The 19097-nt window shown below is 43.3% G+C and overlaps 1 protein-coding gene across 1 annotated transcript in view; it reads left to right on the top strand.

The window, feature by feature from the left end:
- The window catches only part of nsmfb (NMDA receptor synaptonuclear signaling and neuronal migration factor b), a 40776-nt gene that overhangs the window by 8725 nt on the left and 12954 nt on the right, over positions 1–19097 (top strand). The window contains exons 2-6 of the mRNA XM_021606420.3: positions 852–913; positions 1425–2249; positions 3781–3853; positions 4904–4909; positions 7167–7244. Of these exons, the coding sequence (XP_021462095.2) occupies positions 852–913; positions 1425–2249; positions 3781–3853; positions 4904–4909; positions 7167–7244 (1044 nt within the window). The remainder of the gene's footprint in view (positions 1–851; positions 914–1424; positions 2250–3780; positions 3854–4903; positions 4910–7166; positions 7245–19097) is intronic.

Here is a 19097-nt window from a genome sequence, read left to right as displayed (position 1 = left end):
CTGCTACTGTGTGTGGTACAGTACATGGGAGATCGTATTAGGAATTATTAAACCTGGAGAAGAGAATTGCACGCAGCTTTTGTTTCGTATTGCAAATCTATCCCCAGGCCCATGCTAAGAAACCGTAGGGGAGATTGAATTTGTGACATGTGAAAGGAGTACTTTTAAGTTTTACGAAGGTAACGATTGAATTCATGTACATACTCAGCCTCCCACGTCCCTCTTCTAACGCTCCATGCCCAGTGCTCCCCACGCGACTACGTGTGTGCATGCATGTGTGTGTGTCTGTGCTTGTCTGTGTGTGTGTATTTGTGTATATGTGTGTGCAAGCATGAGGAATCATATCAAACCTGTCTGGAACACACTGCATATTGGATTTCACCTTCTGTAAGGAGAGAATAATGGCCACTGTGTAGAACATGTACCATGAACATCTTTGCGATGTATAGATAGACTAGCAGCGTGAAGTGACTTTCTCGAGTAGTTTCGACTTGAGAAGACAGTTCCATAGGGAAATCAGAGTAAAGCCATGTCAATGAGACAAATGTTCAGGTCTAATCAATGATTGCGCAAGACAATCATAAAACATTGTTTGCGTCGCAAATGGAACCCTATTTCCTATAAAGTGCACTACTTTTAACCAGAACCCTATGGGCTCTGGTCAAAAGTAGTACACTATAGGGAATCTGAAGCTATTTGGGACGTAGCTAGCTACTGAGTAGGAGACGCCTTGGAATAGTGAATCACTCTCAGTTGGAGTCAGCAGGAAGGCTCACGGTGAGAGGCAGGCAGGCAGGCAGGCTGCCAGTGGTCCAGTGCTAATCAGTGTTGTGTTGTGCTTCTTTTTGCAGAGCAGCCAGAGCTTTTGGAGATTATCTGTCTCACACACACCCTGAGAACCGTGCCGGCTCAGGTAGGCAACGTCTTCACCTGTGCCCAGCCTCATCTGGTAGCCTACATCTCAACCTCATCTAGTACATTTCCAAGGACTTTCCTCATCACATGGCTTCATATTTCGTGTAACCTTCCACATCACTCGGCCTTCCTCTCATCTCACTGTATAGCAGTTAGAAGCAGAGAATGCTCTGAAAATTTGAACAACATTATTGGCATATTTTACTGTGAGAGGGTATATCTTCCCAAGGCCCAGGACCAGGCAAGTCTGCCAAACCCCTTCTATCCTTCAACTTATCCTCTTAAAGTCCCTCCCAATTCCCCTTCTCCGTCATCCATCTCTTCACATCTCATTCCCCCTCTCATCTCCCAAAAGCTTTCTTGGCTCCCTGATGTTTGTTCAAATGTTGCCAAGGCCTTGAGATCAAAAGACAAACAGCTCATCTCTTCGCCCTCTCTCTCTCTCTCTCTCTCCCCCCCCCCCCCCCCCCCTCCTCTCTCTCTCACTCTCTCTCTCTCTCTCTCTCCAGATCACCTGCTGTCTGATACCTTTATCGGCCAAGACACAGACTCCCCTGACCTCAGTCGTCTCCACAACAACCTGCACCCTCAGAATCAGCCCCAGGCCCACAGTCTCCAGTCACAGCCCAGCACCCTGCATCCCCAGTCCAGCTGTCTCCATCTCCATCCCCAGCCCAGCACCCTGCAGCCAGATAGTTTGCAGTCCACAGGACCGTCCAAGCACAGGCTCTCAGCAGGGCTCTCAGCGGAGCTCTCAGCAGGGCTCTCAGCAGGGCTCTCAGCGGAGCGCAGCTTCTCCTTTGAGCAGCAGCCTCCTCCCAGGTCCACTGAGGGAAGTCTGACGGGCCTGAAGCCAGCTGCCCAGCGGGTCTACACCATCACCAGGGAGGGAGGCATGCTAGGGGGCCAAGGCAGCGAGGAGAGCCTGGAGCTGGAGGTGCTGAAGCAGCCCCTGTCCCCTCCTCCCTCCTCCAACCAGCCCTCGTACTCCAATCCACAACCACCAGGCAGCAAATACCAACACGGCGGCGGTGGTGGTGGCAACCATCACCGTGGCAACCATAACCATGGCCCACAGAACCACAGGTCCCAGTCCCAGCCCCTGCAGAGCTCGGGGAGCGCCCATAACATCCGGGACTGGGGGGTGCGGAGGGGGGGCTCGCGGGAGGACTGCACCCCAGAGTCTGTGACCTGCATCAGGGCCCCATGTCAGAGCCAGCGCTCCCTGGATCTGGAGACGTCCCCGCAAGACGGAGGCAAACAAAGGAAGAAGCTGGAGAGGATGTACAGCGAGGACCGAGACAGAGACAGACAAGGCTCTGCTGAGGAGAGAGGTGAGGAGGTGGAGGGAAGAATGGAGGGGAGTGGGGCCTTAGGTGTCTATATATCTCTTTATCGCCATCCCTTGTCCACTATGATAAGATTAATTTGGAACAGAATGTTTTTCTCAAACGCAAAGCGTTTGGAATCTGTATCGGTGAAACCGCCATGTCAGTTTGTAATATTACAACAACAATGATGTTACTTCAAACAGTGGGGCCCGCAGAGGTACTGCAGGGGGCCCGCAGCTAAATCTTAATCTCAATCACACCTACTCATTCAAGGGTTTTTCTTTATTTTTACTAATAATAGTGAAGACATCAAAACTATGAAATAACACATAGGGAATCATGTAGTAACCCAGAAAATGTTAAACAAATCCAAATATATTTTATATTTGAGATTCTTCAAAGTAGCCTCCCTTTGCCTTGATGACAGTTTTGCACACACTTAGCATTCTCTCAACCAGTTTCATGAGGTAGTCACCTGGAATGCATTTCAATTAACAGGTGTGCCTTGTTAAAAGTTAATTTGTGGAATTTCTTTCCTTAATGTGTTTGAGCCAATCTCAAATATAAAATCTATTTTGATTTGTTTAACATTTTCTTTTGTTACTACATGATTCCATATATCTTATTTCATAGTTTTGATGTCTTCACTATTATTCTACGATGTAGAAAATAGTCAAAATAAAGAAAAACCCTTGAATGAGTAGGTGTGACCAAACTTTTTACTGGTACTATATACTGTAAAAATATATATAAACTCATCATTATTTTTAATTTTTTATGAATATTACTAACAACAGATTAAACGCATTTTGGCCAAGAGATCTGTGGAATAAGTGTAGAGTGAGTGATACAATACAATGTAATATTATTCAACTAGAATTTATGTTCTTAACCCTGGGTTAACATGAGCCTGGGAGACTCACAGGGATTTTGGTATCCACATTGGAGCGGCAGGGTAGCCTAGTGGTTAGAGCGTTGGACTAGTAACTGGAAGGTTGCAAGTTCAGACCCCCGAGCTGACAAGGTACAAATCTGTCGTTCTGCCCCTGAACAGGCATTTAACCCACTGTTCCTAGGCCGTCATTGAAAATAAGATTTTGTTCTTAACTGACTTGCCTAGTTAAATAAAGGTAAAATAAAAATGATAGATTTTACAACTCAATACTTCTTGTATTCCCCAACAATCTTTATTTTTCATAAATTCACTGTTTTTAAGCTTTAAAACACCAACGTTTTCTATCTGCCTCATGGAAAAATGTGTAGAATTGCAGGATATTAACGTTAAAGCTGCAACAACCCAAAATCAACAACCCAAAAAGGCGAGCCTTTAAAATGTTCTTTCCCAGGGCCCGAGACTTGGTTTGAAGGGGTACCTGACTAATTTACTATCAAAAAAGGGGTCCCCGGCCCCCAAAAAGTTTGAGAACTGATCTCAGCTCTAACATTGTATGAAGCATGGTAACTGCTGAGAGAGAACAACAGTTGGAGTCTTATGTTGTGGGCTAAACTGCTGCTTTGTTTCCTTGGTATGTAGAGGACAACCCTAATAGCTGGTTCCCCAAAGAGAATATGTTCAGCTTCCAGACGGCAACCACAACAATGCAGGCGTGAGTATAGGATACGCCCAGTCCAGAAATAACACACTCCTAACGAACATGACATGGCTTCCTCAAGAGTTCCGTGTTCTCAACACGGATCTAAAGATAGATGACAGTTCAGAGTGCCTCCCAAATATGCACCGGATTCCCAACAGTATATAGTTCTCTATAAAGGGAAAAGGGTGCCATTTGAGACGTTTTGACTTCTTCACATGGCTCTACCCTGGACACAGTTGGAGGCCAGTAGTTTCAGAGAGGCTCTGTCATGCAATACAGAAGGGCTAATGACTGTGCAAGGCCTTCGGACCTTGGGCACTGTGTGTTGCATGAGCAGGTTCATTAGTCTACACACATACACACACGAGGCACGCTCTCGCACGCACACGCACACACACACACACAAACACGCGCACACACACACACACACACATACACACACACACACACACACACACACACACACACACACACACACACACACACACACACACACACACACACACACACACTGCTGACTGCTTAATTATCACCTGTCTGGTTGAACTAGTAATTACGGCCCACACACACCCTGCACTCCCAGCACGCCACTGTCATTCTCCCTGCTCCCTCTCTCACTCCACTCATCTCTCCACTCATCTCCTATCTGGCCGTCCCCCTGGATCCCACACTCTCTCTCCATTGCTCCCTCTCTGTGCACATCTGTCAACGTCTTTGTTTATTTTTCTTCTCCATCTGTCATTGTCCCTCCTGTCCTCTGCATCATCTGTCCCCCCCTCATACTCCCCATGGAGGCCCTGCACTTTATCCCCTATATAGTGCTGTACTTTTGACCAGGACCCATAGGGCTCTGGTGAAAAGTAGTGCACTATATAGGGAATAGGGTGCCATTTGTGATGCACAGAGTGTCCTTGACTGGAATATCATATGATTGACAGCTAGCTCTCCCAAACGTATATCTCTCTGTCAAGTTCTTTATTTATTACTAAAGTGTCTTAACTTGATTCTCCTCTCTTTCCTTCCCTTCCTCCACACGGCCTGCACCAACTCCTGCGCCTACAGTATATCGTGAGTAACTCTCTTTCTCTCACTCCTTCTCTGTGCCCCTCAGACAACTCACTGTTAAACTCTTGGCTATGTCTCCCTGTGTGCTATTACCCACTGTATCCTTCATCCTTATTAACCCCTCTTAACCCCCCCCCCCCCCTCCCCACCCTCCCCCCTGCTGTACTGAGTGTTCGATGTTACGGAAAAACATCAACAGTATCCAAAGCTCCAATGAATAAACAATACATATTCTGCACAATCGGTCTAAATTGTAAATAAGTGCAGATTGAATTCTCACTATAACAGTATAGCTGGTATTAAATTGTATTAATCTACGGATCAACAATGCAGAACATAAAAGACACAGTACTGTAGCACAATGAGTCACACTAGAGATGGTAATGTAGTGTTCTGTTCCTCTGTAGCCAGGGTCATGACACACACACACACCCCTCTCCACACTGACGTTGTTTTAAGTTTGGCTTCGTCAGTTCATTCGGTGCAACAAAAGGACGACTGACTCTTCAAAAGGACGCATTCGGGAAGGAACAAAGAATTGCCTAGAGCAATATAGGCTTACTGTAGTTACGCAATATTGTATAATACACAAGTGCACAAGTGTAATGAAAAGTACACATTGTAGGTGGTCTCAAGAAAAGGCCATTATGCGACTCATTGTTTTAGTGGTGCCCGTCTAGATAGAAGTAGATCGCAACTGACACCCTATTCCCTATATAGGGCACTGCCTTGGTCAAAAGTAAAGTACTATGAAGGAAATAGGTTCCCATTTGGGACGCATTGAGAGTGAATAGATTATATTTCATAATTAAGCAATAAGGCACAAGAGACCATGCTATGTGCTGAATACAGTCACGGGTAAATGCTGTTGTTCAGCCTGATGCGACGCGAAGGGCCAGCCAACCCATTTAACTTAGACTGTATTCTGCACATAGCACGGTCTCGAGTGCCTTATTGCTTCTATAAAACGGTTACCAACATATAAAATGTAAATAAATGACACATTTTCATTAACTTTATCTTGATAATTCAATTCATACCAATTTAATATTCCTTTAGACGAAAGAGTCCGGCAATGTTGTTCGGGAAAAACTCTGGTTGTTCTTTCTATACTTCTAACAAACAATTGTTGCTATGCTAGCTAAACTAGCTAGCTAGCCTATAGCTTATTTAGTTATGTCTGCTAACTTTTAAGATGTTTTGTTCTCATTAATCTGTACATTGCCATTTATTGTACATCCACTATAAAAGTGCCCCATGTCGCCGGGTACATTGTCTCCAGGAACAGTATCCATTATCTTCCTCTTTTCTGGCGGAGAGGTGCACCAGGCGACACAGAACACTTTTTTTAGTGGATGGACGATAAATGGCAATGTACAGAGCGTTAGCAGACATAACTAGGCTAGCTGTAAGCTAGCTCATGCCCCTTTTAATGACGGTGCTGTGAGTGAGTGACTGCTAGATAGCTAACCAACAGTAACATTAAGCTAGCCAAGACCAACACAAACAGACTATACAGCTACGAGTAGTAAGTGGAGTTTCAAACAGACCATACCAAACAAGTTAAATGTATTGTTATTTTAATGTTGGTAACCGTTTTATTAAAGCAATAAAGCACTCGAGACCGTGCTATGTGCTGAATTCTGTCACCGGTAAATGGGTTTACTTCGGGCCAAACAACGCAATTTACTTGTAACTATATTCAGCACATAGCACAAGTCTTTTGGGCCTTATCTCTTAATTGTGCACTGTCCAGTATACATAGAACAGGTTGTGAAGTCATTTGTTTTGTAATCCTCATTAGTAGTTATTAGTTTATACCACAGCATACAGCAGTCTAGTTTATGCACAGTAGGCAACACACACAAACACACACACACACACAGACAGTTCTCATCCTCTGTGTGACAGGCAGTGATTGACCCCATTGCGTAGAATATGGATAGCATCTGTCACACATGATGGTTACTCTTTTTGGCACCCTGTCACAACATATATCCATTTAGGAGGTACACACAAACACAATTGCTGTCTTGGTGGTATCCTTATGTGTGTGTTTGCAGTGTGTGTAGTGTACAACAAGCACCTGTGCTGCTGGCTCTAACCCACTAGCCACTAACCAGTGCTAACCCTGTGATGGCTAATTCTCTGTGGCGTGGATCCCCGCTCACTAACGCCTTCTAACCCTGCACTCACAAATCCAGCCCCTCACTTCTGACCTCTGAGCCCTGACCCCATTAACACTGTGACGTCCCAGCAGGGCATTCCGGTGCATTGCTGAGAGAAAGAGGAGGAAACGAGAACAGGAGGCAACCTCTACTATAACAGAGACTGAGAGGTACCTTCCATGTCTGACCTGGCTGCCCTGTACACAGTGCTGTAGTGTGGTGTGGCCCCCGCCCCAACAACCCCTGCGCAGACACACACGTGCACACACACAGACGCACAGGCACCCTCTAACATTGTTGTTGTGCCCCCCCTCACACTCACACCCTGTCCGTCAGACCAACTCTAATGATCGACCATGTCTTAGTAGCCTCTCACTGTTCCAGGTAGCGTGATCATACAACACTTTGCCTAAGAGCCAGACAGTTGACTCCAGAAGTCAATAATGATTGGCGTGCGTGAGTGTCTGGGTTGCTGTCTGTGCATGGATGGGCTGGCGGTAAAGGAGGAATGCTAGTGTCTGCCTCACCAACTCAAACCCAACTCAGAAGTTGCGCACTACAGTATATATGGAATAGGATTCCATTTGGGAGACAAGCCTAGCTGTACTACTGTAGATGGGACCAGGAGCTGGGTTTGCGTTGGTGAGACTGACACTGCTACAACAGCTTGTCAACATTTTTAGTTCCTTAGGCCTGGCGGCTGTGCGACAATGGGCAGTGGTGTGTAACCGTGGCAATGAATCAATGTATGAACATTTACAGCATGACATTGGCATGACAGTTTTAATCAGTGTTAAACATCGAGCCGCTGCAGTGCACACCGTGTGACTGTGTTCATGGAGACTGGACTGTAACTCACTTCTCTGCCGGACAGCGTTGTGTGGCTGTGACTGTATGAATCATGTGTCACAGTGTAACTCTTACAGGATAAAGGGTACAATAAATTGTCGGTGTATTCAGTGCACCAGGGTTCTCATGTGTTGCAGAGGAGTATGGACAGTGTTTCATTGTATCAATTTGGTTCAATTTATTATATGCAGATTAAAGGAACACACATGGATGGGTAGAGATTGGACTGAGAAGTTTGTATACGAAGAGTAACGCACGCACGCTAATACACACGTGCACACACACCAAAACTCCCCTCGTTAATTTAGGTCTGGAGGAGGTGCTCTCTCTTGCTCGCTCGCTCTCTCTCTCTCTCTCTTTCATCACTGAGTCATTTCAGGGAGTGCATCGTACTGTCACAGGCACCCAGTTGATTTGTGTAAGAGACCTTGACAGTATTTTATTTGTAAACCAGCTGTCTAGAAAACACACGTTAGCTTTAGCTTGGTATCTAACACGCAAACCGTTAGGCTGCCGTTACACGATACAACTTGCACACAATTTTAGTTGCTTGCAACTGAGTTTTTTCTTGATTGCTTCGCGAAGCACCCCCCTGCAACTAATCTGTAACTTGGTTGCATCCAATTAAAACTTTTCAACAGCCAATCAAAACAAACACTTTTGTCACATGATCCATTCGACGGTTCGGAATCCTGACCCAGTTGTCATGTCAACACACAGCTGTCAGTGCTGCGCAGAACAACCCTCTACCAAGGTTGACAGAACAAAGACAAGCACAGCAGGAGATGTTTAAGTGATAATGCCCTTGAAGACGGTGTTTATATATTGGCACGGGTGTTAGGCCCGAGACAAAGTTGAGCTTAACAACACCTGTGCCAATATATCCTCCAAACATCAGTTTTATACAACAGGTTACCAACATATTCAAATAATGACTGACATATTTTCATCAAAAAAAATTCATACTATTTCATCCTTCCACAAGATATAGTCCCGACACAAATCTAGGGTTGCTACCCAAGCCGGCAGGTCGTTCGTTCTATCGGTTCGGTTGCTAGAGACGCGACCCAGTCATTCGTTCTAAATGTTCCATTGCCATACTGGCTGGCAACATTCTTATCCCTTGCTTGCTAGCTAGCCAACTACGGCTAACTTACAGTCACGTCAAAAAGTGCAGGCAGAATAACAGCAAAGTAGCTGCATTTGCATTTGTTTAACCCTCTGTGGCATGGTGTTTCCCTCAGGCAACAAACTACCTTTTTGTACCTCACACCACCCCTTTCATTTTTTTTAAATAAAAAAAATATATATTTTCTAACATGTCTGGGTCCAATGAAATGAGGGGCTGAAGTGAGTGTGGCCTTTTGTCTGGGGGTGGAGCAGTCCTTTCACGAAGCAAAGCCGCATGGGACACAGGGCCACCAATTGGTAAGATAAAATCACTTTTTAACATGTTTAAATTCAAATTCAAACTTCATATAAAAAAATATATGCATGTGCATGAGTATGTAAAGAAGTATGTTTGATTGTTTAAATACTTATTTTGTTTTTATTTATATACTAAAACTGTGTTTTTTTGGTTCGTTGCCTCAGGGCAACATTGTGCCGTTAGACCACTTTTGTTCGGGCAATATCATGCTAAATCAAATCAAATCAAATTTATTTATATAGCCCTTCGTACATCAGCTGATATCTCAAAGTGCTGTACAGAAACCCAGCCTAAAACCCCAAACAGCAAGCAATGCAGGTGTAGAAGCACGGTGGCTAGGAAAAACTCCCTAGAAAGGCCAAAACCTAGGAAGAAACCTAGAGAGGAACCAGGCTATGTGGGGTGGCCAGTCCTCTTCTGGCTGTGCCGGGTGGAGATTATAACAGAACATGGCCAAGATGTTCAAATGTTCATAAATGACCAGCATGGTCGAATAATAATAAGGCAGAACAGTTGAAACTGGAGCAGCAGCACGGTCAGGTGGACTGGGGACAGCAAGGAGTCATCATGTCAGGTAGTCCTGGGGCATGGTCCTAGGGCTCAGGTCCTCCGAGAGAGAGAAAGAAAGAGAGAAGGAGAGAATTAGAGAACGCACACTTAGATTCACACAGGACACCGAATAGGACAGGAGAAGTACTCCAGATATAACAAACTGACCCTAGCCCCCCCGACACATAAACTACTGCAGCATAAATACTGGAGGCTGAGACAGGAGGGGTCAGGAGACACTGTGGCCCCATCCGAGGACACCCCCGGACAGGGCCAAACAGGAAGGATATAACCCCACCCACTTTGCCAAAGCACAGCCCCCACACCACTAGAGGGATATCTTCAACCACCAACTTACCATCCTGAGACAAGGCTGAGTATAGCCCACAAAGACCTCCGCCACGGCACAACCCAAGGGGGGGGGGGGGGTGCCAACCCAGACATGCTACAGTGTGGAGATGTGCTCGGATGTATAATTATGACCATAGACAAAGTTTTTACTTTACTATCTACTGATACTTACAGGAAATGGACACAATAACGTTTTATGGGCAGAAGGAACATCATCGAGCAGTTAGGGTCATTCCCGCTGACAGTGAGGACAGTGAGCTTGAGGAGAGTCAGGAAGAGTGGATCCCCGAATCAGGTTCGAAAGACAGTTAGGAGGTCAGGGGTCAGTTAGCAAAGTAATGTGTGTGTGTGTTTGCATGCGTGTCAGTGGCTGAAGAAGGGTATATGACACATTCAAATGTGTGCTTCCTGCTTTCTTTTATAAAGGAGAATGCCTGAGGATGAAGATGTAGCAGAGGTTGATGTTCCACACCTACCCTGGTGGACAACACCCCACAATGCATACTTCAATGCTTACCCAGAATGGCAGGGCCTGCTTTCAAGATCTGATGATATCATGTCCCCCCTCCAGTACTCCAAGCAGTTTTTCTCTGAAGACATTCTGGAAGTTATTGTAGGGCAGTCAAATCTATATGCGATACAATGTAACGTAAACAAGACCCTTAACCTCACTCCAAAAGAATTGGAGCAGTTCCTGGGTATTGTGGTGTACATTGTTTGGTTTACCAGGCACCTTCATGTTTTGGAACAAAGCCTGCCGAGTGTCCCAAGTAGCTGACACCACGATACTGAATAGATGGGAGGCCATCAAAAAATCCCTGAGGTTGACAGTTGGGATCTGAAGCGAAAGATTATCTGCTGTGGTGTAAGAATACAACAAGAATATGGGTGGGGTGGATCTGCTCGACTCACTGTACCAGGACAAAAATCAGGTCAAAGAAGTGTTACCGCCGGCTGGTGTTCCACTTCCTGGATATGATCATCGTGACCACCTGGCTGCTCTACCGAAGAGATTGTGAAGGCACTGGCATGAGAAAGAAGGAACAAATTAAGCTGTACACCTTCAAGTCATACATTGCAAAAGTGGAAAGTCTGGAGCGTGAGAAATGTCCCAGTTCCACAATTGCTGGTGAGGTATGAGGAGAAGAGGAGAAAAGAACCCGCTGCTCCAATTCCAGTCCCTGATGTGCACCTGGATGCCACAGCCCACTGAAAAGAAGGGGAGATGCAAGGTACCAGGTTGCACAGGTACACAAAAAGCCTAGTGCCAGAAATATGATGTCCACCTCTGTTTCACATCCACCAGCAACTGCTTCTTGAGGTTCCACACAGAATTGGAAATCAGAGTGTGCTTTGTCAAAAAGAGAAACACTGATTCAAATAATAACCCACACAAACACACATTCAGACACACTGAAACACATACACACTTGCACATATACCCGCACACATAGGCTAACCCCTCCACACACACACACACACAGACACACACACACTCATTTGGATGTTAGTTTATTTGATTGTTTGATGTTTTGACTTTGAAGCTTCTTATTGTGATTGGCTGGAACTATTTGTGCTTGATGTTTGTCTAAATTAAACTTGTTCTAATGCATATATTGCTTGTTTTCCTTATTCCACTTATCATACATACTATAGAAAACCTTGGTGTTTCAGCAAGAAACCAATATCTGTTTGGGGGACGACGACGACAAATTTTATGATGGATATATTACCCTGAAGCTCCCCAAAAACCGGGTGAAATATTTTTCCCCCAAAAAATAAAAACTCATGCCATAGAGGGTTAAGCTGTTTTCCAGAGACATTGATTTGGATACATCCATAACAATGAGCTAATGAGGCATGATTTCGCCTGGAAAATGTGCTCACTCATCAGGACACTGATGTTCAGAGGAGCTAGCCAACAACACAGCTAACACAATCGCTTCAAGCTGGAAAGACTGCAAACTAGCTGCACTTAGTTTCTTTTGACATTTTTTCAATTACACTTCTTTGTGTATATCCATAAAAATGATGCCAGCAGATTCATGATTTCGACTGGTTGAGAAACGTTGCCTGCCTGTATCTGTCTCGTCCCGAATCCCGACACTCTGGGACAGCTGGACATCGAATTTGTATATTGAAACAATGTTGCAAATGTCGGAGAGAAAGACAGTAGGGTTTTACAAATCTCCACTGTTGAAATGGAATTGAAGTGAAATTCTCAAACAATATGACAGAAGCATCTTCAATTTGATTGGCTGTACCATGCAATTTTAATCGCATTTGAGTTGCTTCTTGTAACAGCAAAGTTACTTGAGATGATGCCACTTGCAACTGCAACTGAAATTGCATGATAGTTGCTTTGTGTAACCCCAGGCTTAGGCAACAGTCTCAATAAAGGTATTTCCGTTATAAATTGGACACAGCAGAATGCACAACATTAGTTATAATTTATGAGTGTTTCTTCCAACACGTTTGTCTTAACTATGGCATTCATACTACAACAGTATAGAGAGAGATTCAGTATTGCGTGCTGGACAACACGTGGGAATAAATACCTAACTTTGAGAGAGTCCTCTTAAACAAAGACAAGCGACGACAGCGCTAAAAGCATCTTAACATGCACAATAGCATCACGTGTCAAATAAACATTCATGAATTATGGAGATTTTTTTTTTAGGCTTGTTTCTCTTCTTCCACTCTGTTCCACTTACATGTAGGGCTGTTTCTTTTCTCTGTTTCCCCTCATCCTTTTCCCTCTATACTTCCTCCTTTAAAGCAGGCAGTGTTTGTGGGTAAACTGACGACAGCAACTCTCTCTGTCACACACACACACACACACACACACACACACACACACACACACACACACACACACACACATATGCATAATGCCTGTGTTTGATCCACAACATGAATCAGAACCATGGATATGTGTATACCAGACAGCTGTGTAGAGCGAGAGACAAGGGAACAAGGGATGAAGTAGGTTGAAGAGACGAGGAGAAGTAGTGAGGGATGAGAGGGAGGGCAGTATTCAACTTCAAATTCAAAGTCTAATTTCAACTTCTAAGTTAGAGAGGAAGAGGAGGTTAAGCACACATAACTTGCACCTTAAGCCATACCAGTGGCAATTTTATCATGTAAATCTTTTTGGGGACAGTTTTTTAATTTTTTTTAGATGCATGCCAACAAAGCCACTAAACAACACAACACTAAACAATACAGTAATGTTTTAATTTTTCAATGTTTTTATTTCACCTTTATTTAACCAGGTAGGCTAGTTGAGAACAAGTTTTCATTTACAACTGTGACCTGGCCAAGATAAAGCAGAGCAGTGCATCACAAACAACAACACAGAGTTACACATGGAATAAACAAACATACAGTCAATAATGCAATAGAAAAAGTATATATACAGTGTGTGCAAATAGGTAGGATAAGGGAGGTAAAGGCAATAAATAGGCCATAGTGGTGAAATAATTACAATATAGCAATTAAACACTGGAGTGATAGATGTGCAGAAGATGAATGTGCAAGTAGAGATACTGGGGTGCAAAGGAGCAAAAAAGATAAATAACAGTATGGGGATAAGGTAGTTGGATGGGCTATATTTACAGATGGGCTATGTACAGGTGCAGTGATCTGTGAGCTGCTCTGACAGCTGGTGCTTAAAGTTAGTGAGGGAGATTATGAGTCTCCAGCTTCAGTGATTTTTGCAGTTCATTCCAGTCATTGGCAGCAAAGAACTGGAAGGAAAGGCGGCCAAAGAAATAATTGGCTTTGGGGGTGACCAGTGAAATATACCTGCTGGAGCGCGTACTACTATGCTGCTATGGGGACTAGTGAGCTGAGATAAGGCGGGGCTTTACCTAGCAAAGATTTATAGATGATCTGGAGCCAGTGGGTTTGGCGATGATTATGAAGTGAGGGCCAGCCAACGAGAGCATACAGGTCGCAGAGGTGGGTAGTATATGGGGCTTTGGTGACAAAACGGATGGCACTGTGATAGACTGCATCCAATTTGCTGAGTAGAGTGTTGGAGGCTATTTTGTAAATGACATCGCCGAAGTCAAGGATCAGTAGGATAGTCAGTTTTATGAGGGTATGTTTGGCAGCATGAGTGACGGATGCTTTGTTGTGGAATAGGAAGCCGATTCTAGATTTAACTTTGGATTGGAGATGCTTAATGTGAGTCTGGAAGGAGAGTTTACAGTCTAACCAGACACCTAGGTATTTGTGGTTGTCCACATATTTTAAGTCAGAACCGTCCAGAGTAGTGATGCTGGACGGGCGGGCAGGTGCAGGCAGCGATCGGTTGAAGAGCGTGCATTTAGTTTTACTCGCATTTAAGAGCAGTTGGAGGCCACGGAAGGAGAGCTGTATGGCATTGAAGCTCGTTTGGAGGTTAGTTAACACAGTGTCCAAAGAAGGGCCAAAAGTATACAGAATGGTGTCGTCTGCGTAGAGGTGGATCAGAGAATCACCAGCAGCAAGAGCGACATCATTGATGTATACAGAGAAGAGAGTCGGACCGGGAATTGAACCCTAATTAATTGCACTATAACGGTGATTAAAGGTGCCCACAAACTGTTAGGGCCTACATAAAGTTGTCCCATTAGCAGAGCTTTCTTTTCAGCACCATGGAGTGAATCCTTACCACCGCCACACCTGGTTATCAGCGGAGCCTTGTCTGGCAGTGAAACTGTTCATTCAGCCTCATTTACTACCTTTAAAAAAAAAAAAGCTGATATGGCTGACTTGCTTAAACAAATGTGGTTTCTACTGACAATTAAGATGTACAAACTATGGCATAATGGGACGACGAGCAGATAAGAGGCAATCCGTAATTCCGATTAAGACATTAATGAGGGAGCTAGACAACAAAACCCCCGTTTTGCCCGGGGTTGAAGCGGCCAGCTGTCTAGTGATTTTAGTGCAGCATTTGATTCACCTTGTTATGCTGTGCTGACTTGAACAGGAAGATGGCGCGGCAGTCCTTCTTGTGGGCAAATTTCGTCATCAAACTTTGTCATCAAAGTCTGGCATTCTCTGGATTGATGGTGCTCTCAAGACAATTGGGAACTTGGAAAAAAAACAAGGTTGAATCATGATGTCTGATCTTCAGGTCGTAGCTCTAGAAAGTGGCCCGAGTTCCCGACTTGGAATTCCGAGTTGGATGACCATTCAAAACATATTATTTTCCCAGTCGGAGCTTGTTTTTTTTTCGAGTTCCCAGTTCTCTTGAACTCACTGAAGTGTGAGATTTCCCAGTTCTGAGTTTCCTGTTTTTTTTACGTGCCAGAAGTCATACTAGATTGACAGCATGGCCAATGTATTCAACCTTTTAGGTTAATAATAGCCTAAACAAACCATTATAGCACCATTATTAACTTTACATGCTTGCGCCACCATTATCTTAGGCTATATTGTTGAGCATTTGACACAATATAAAACTCCCTACAATGCAAAACCCAAACTTACCTCTTTTACTGAACTAATTTGATCCAAATCTACCCCTGACGCAGTGCTGACCTCCTCAATCCTCCGTTTTGCCCTGGGTTGAAGCGGCCAGCTGTCTAATTCCCTGTCCTTGAGCTGACGTAGTAACTGCTGTGCTCACCGGTGGTGAGATATAAACAACTCATTCACTTGTGCTCTATTCAAACTTTTCTGGCCCATGGTGTTGCTTATGAATGTTTATCCTTTTGAAATGCATATTTAATTGGTCACTGCAAATGTAATTGGTCATTGCAAATGTATGGAAGCGTGCTAAACTGTGTCCTATTCCGAACAACAGCAAAGAACCCATTACTTCTGCCAATAGTCGACCAATTAGTATGCTAGATATTGGAGGGTATTGTGAGTAGACACATATGGGAGTACATGGAAAAGAATGATCTGATCACAGCCAATCAGCATGCTGTTCGCAAAAACCATTCCATTACCACTGCATTGGTTGACATGACTGACCAGAGGCTCAATGCTATGGATAATGGCAGGTTTGTGGGTGTACTATTTTTAGATTTTAGTGCAGCATTTGATTTAGTGGATCATAAAATAATTTTTGACAAAATTGTTGCATTATGGTTTTAAGGAGGTAGCATTGAATTGGGTACAGTAAAATCTAACTGGCAGGAAACAGTCATTTTCTTCCCCTCGTGCTTTAAACTATGGAATACCGGAGGGCAGCTTCCTTGGGCCACTACTTTACTTGATATATACCAACGACCTTCCTTATGCCTTATCTGAACCTCAAGCTACTATATTTACAGCAAGACAATCGGTTCAACAGGTACAGCAAGCTCTACAAGTAGAGTTGGAAAATATCAGGAAGTGGGTTTTCCGGAACAAACTTGTTTTAAACACCAAGAAAACCAAATGTATGTTGGTCTGTTCCACCAGGAAAAGGCCAACACAGCATGGGATACAATTAAGTATGGGGGGAGTACAAATTGAGGAAGTGGCAGAAACCAAACTACTAGGAGTGCGGCTAGACAACTGCTTAACATGGTTGTCTCAAATAACTCATCTATGTTAAAATAAATATTAAAGCTGCATGCATGATCAGAAGGATAGCTACATATTTAATTTGGAAAGATTCTTAACCCAAGCATTAATTGAGAGTCAGGTGAACTACTGTTCTGTGGCCTGGGGAAATGCATCAGCAAGTGAAATTAGGAGGCTGCAGAATGCACAGAAGAAAGCAGCAAGGATTGTTTTAAGGTGGACATATGGTTCTTCTGTTGTAGTCATTGCGCAATTGCTCTTGGCAATGCTCTCTTCTTATTTTATTTCATAATATACACCATTTTAAACGGCCAAACTCTATTCACAACAGTATTCAATTGGTAAGAGACAGGCATTCAGTAAATACTAGGAATAGATTGTCCACCATCTATCTATGTGTTATCCAGACAGAAAAGACTGTTAGAGTATTTCTCTGATCAATATGTTAGTGCATTATGTATGTTTGTAACAGTGTGTTATATGTGAAAATGTGATCGTATTATAAATTGTATTTTAATGTTTAAGGACTCTTTGAAGATTAGTCCAAATGAGGACTAAAAGAGATCCTAATCAAATAAAAATCAAAATCCTTTTAAGCTTGGAAAAGAGATGCTTAAACGTAGACTTGGCCACACACCCACTCCACTGAATAACAGGCTAGTGATTGCTTTGCAACGCTTGCAGTTAGCCACTGATTCCTTCCAAACCAATCATTGTTGAATTTGCAATTTGTTGTGCAATGTTTATGTCCAATTTTCGATGAGCATGGATACATTTTCTCTATAATTTCTCTTCATATGACAAGGATTGAAAAGGATTTGTCAGTAGATTGTTGACTTGATTCATGATAATGACAGCTTGTCTAGTTTGCTAGCTAAGATTTTGAAAGTATGATGTTGACAATCAAAGCAATGGTAGATATAACTTGATTTGACGTCATTTTATCTGTGGCCAATGACCTTGAGCCTTGATGGATGGACAGTTCTAATGTAACTCTATGGCAGCACCCAAGGGGCTTGATTTTTCAAGCTATCCCCATAGATTTTGCAGTGACGTAGTGTCCCAGTGAGTGACAGAACACTGAGCCAATCACATTACCAACCCCTACGCTCGGTATTTTCCGCTGGCTGCCCCACCACCACAGAAAGCACTGAGGCTAGGCTGAAACACCTTGGAGCTGCCTTACTCAAGAAAGATGAGACCATGTTTTTGTATGCAGCTTAATTAATTATTATTATTTTTTTACATTGTTTGCAAACTGATATATGACACGTATTAATGCCAAGATAACATGCAAAACAACACATTTTTTATATTAATAACAAAACAATATATATAAATAAATAAAGTAATACTGTATATATACATACTACTGTATATATACTGTATATATACATAAAGTGCCTTTGAAAAGTATTCAGACCCCATGACTTTTTCCACATTTTGTTACGTTACAACCTTATTCTAAAATCAAAATACAAATCCTTAGCAATCTACTCACAATACCCCATAATGACAAAGCAAAAAATAAATAATAATAAATAAAAAACAAAAATACATTATTTACATAAGTATTCAGACCCTTTGCTATGAGACTCGAAATTGAGCCCAGATGCATCCATTCAATTGACTGGACATGATTTGGAAAGGCACAAACTTGTCTATATAAGGTTCCACAGTTGACAGTGCATGTCAGAGCAAAAACCAAGCCATGAGGTCGAAGAAATCACCGTAGAGCTCTGAGATAGGATTGTGTCGAGGCACAGATATGGGGAAGGGTACGAAAAAATGTCTGCAGCATTGAAGGTCCCCAAGAACACAGTGGCCTCCATCATTCTTAAATTGAAGAAGTTTGGAACCACCAAGACTCTTCCTAGAGCTGGCCGCCCGACCAAACTGAGCAATCGAGGAAGGAAGGGCCTTGGTCAGGGAGGTGACCAAGAACCCGATGGTCACTCTGACAGAGCTCTAGAGTTTTTCTGTGGAGATGGGATAACCTTCCAGAAGGACAACCATCTCTGCATCTCTTGTTAAGCATGGTGGTAGCATCATGCTGTGAAGATGTTTTTCAGCGGAAGGGGACAAAGTTTTTTATTTTTAATAAATTAGCTAAAATGTCTAAAAACGTGTTTTTTTTTGCTTTGTCATTATGGAGGTATTGTGTGTAGATTGCTGAGATGTTCTTAAATCAATTTTAGAACAAGGTTGTAACGTTACAAAGTTTGGCAAAAGTCAAGGGGTCTGAATACTTTACGAATGCACTGTATATATTTTTAGCTAAACAGGTGGGGCTCAAAACAGTTGGGGCTCTGCCCTGAATGACGGTTCGCAACTG

This window comes from Oncorhynchus mykiss, chromosome 6 (assembly GCF_057628025.1).
Source record: "Oncorhynchus mykiss isolate SJ-2025 chromosome 6, ASM5762802v1, whole genome shotgun sequence".
NCBI classification, from domain to species: domain Eukaryota; kingdom Metazoa; phylum Chordata; class Actinopteri; order Salmoniformes; family Salmonidae; genus Oncorhynchus; species Oncorhynchus mykiss.
Note: the sequence above shows the minus strand (reverse complement) of the source record. Positions and strands in the feature narration are given on the sequence as shown.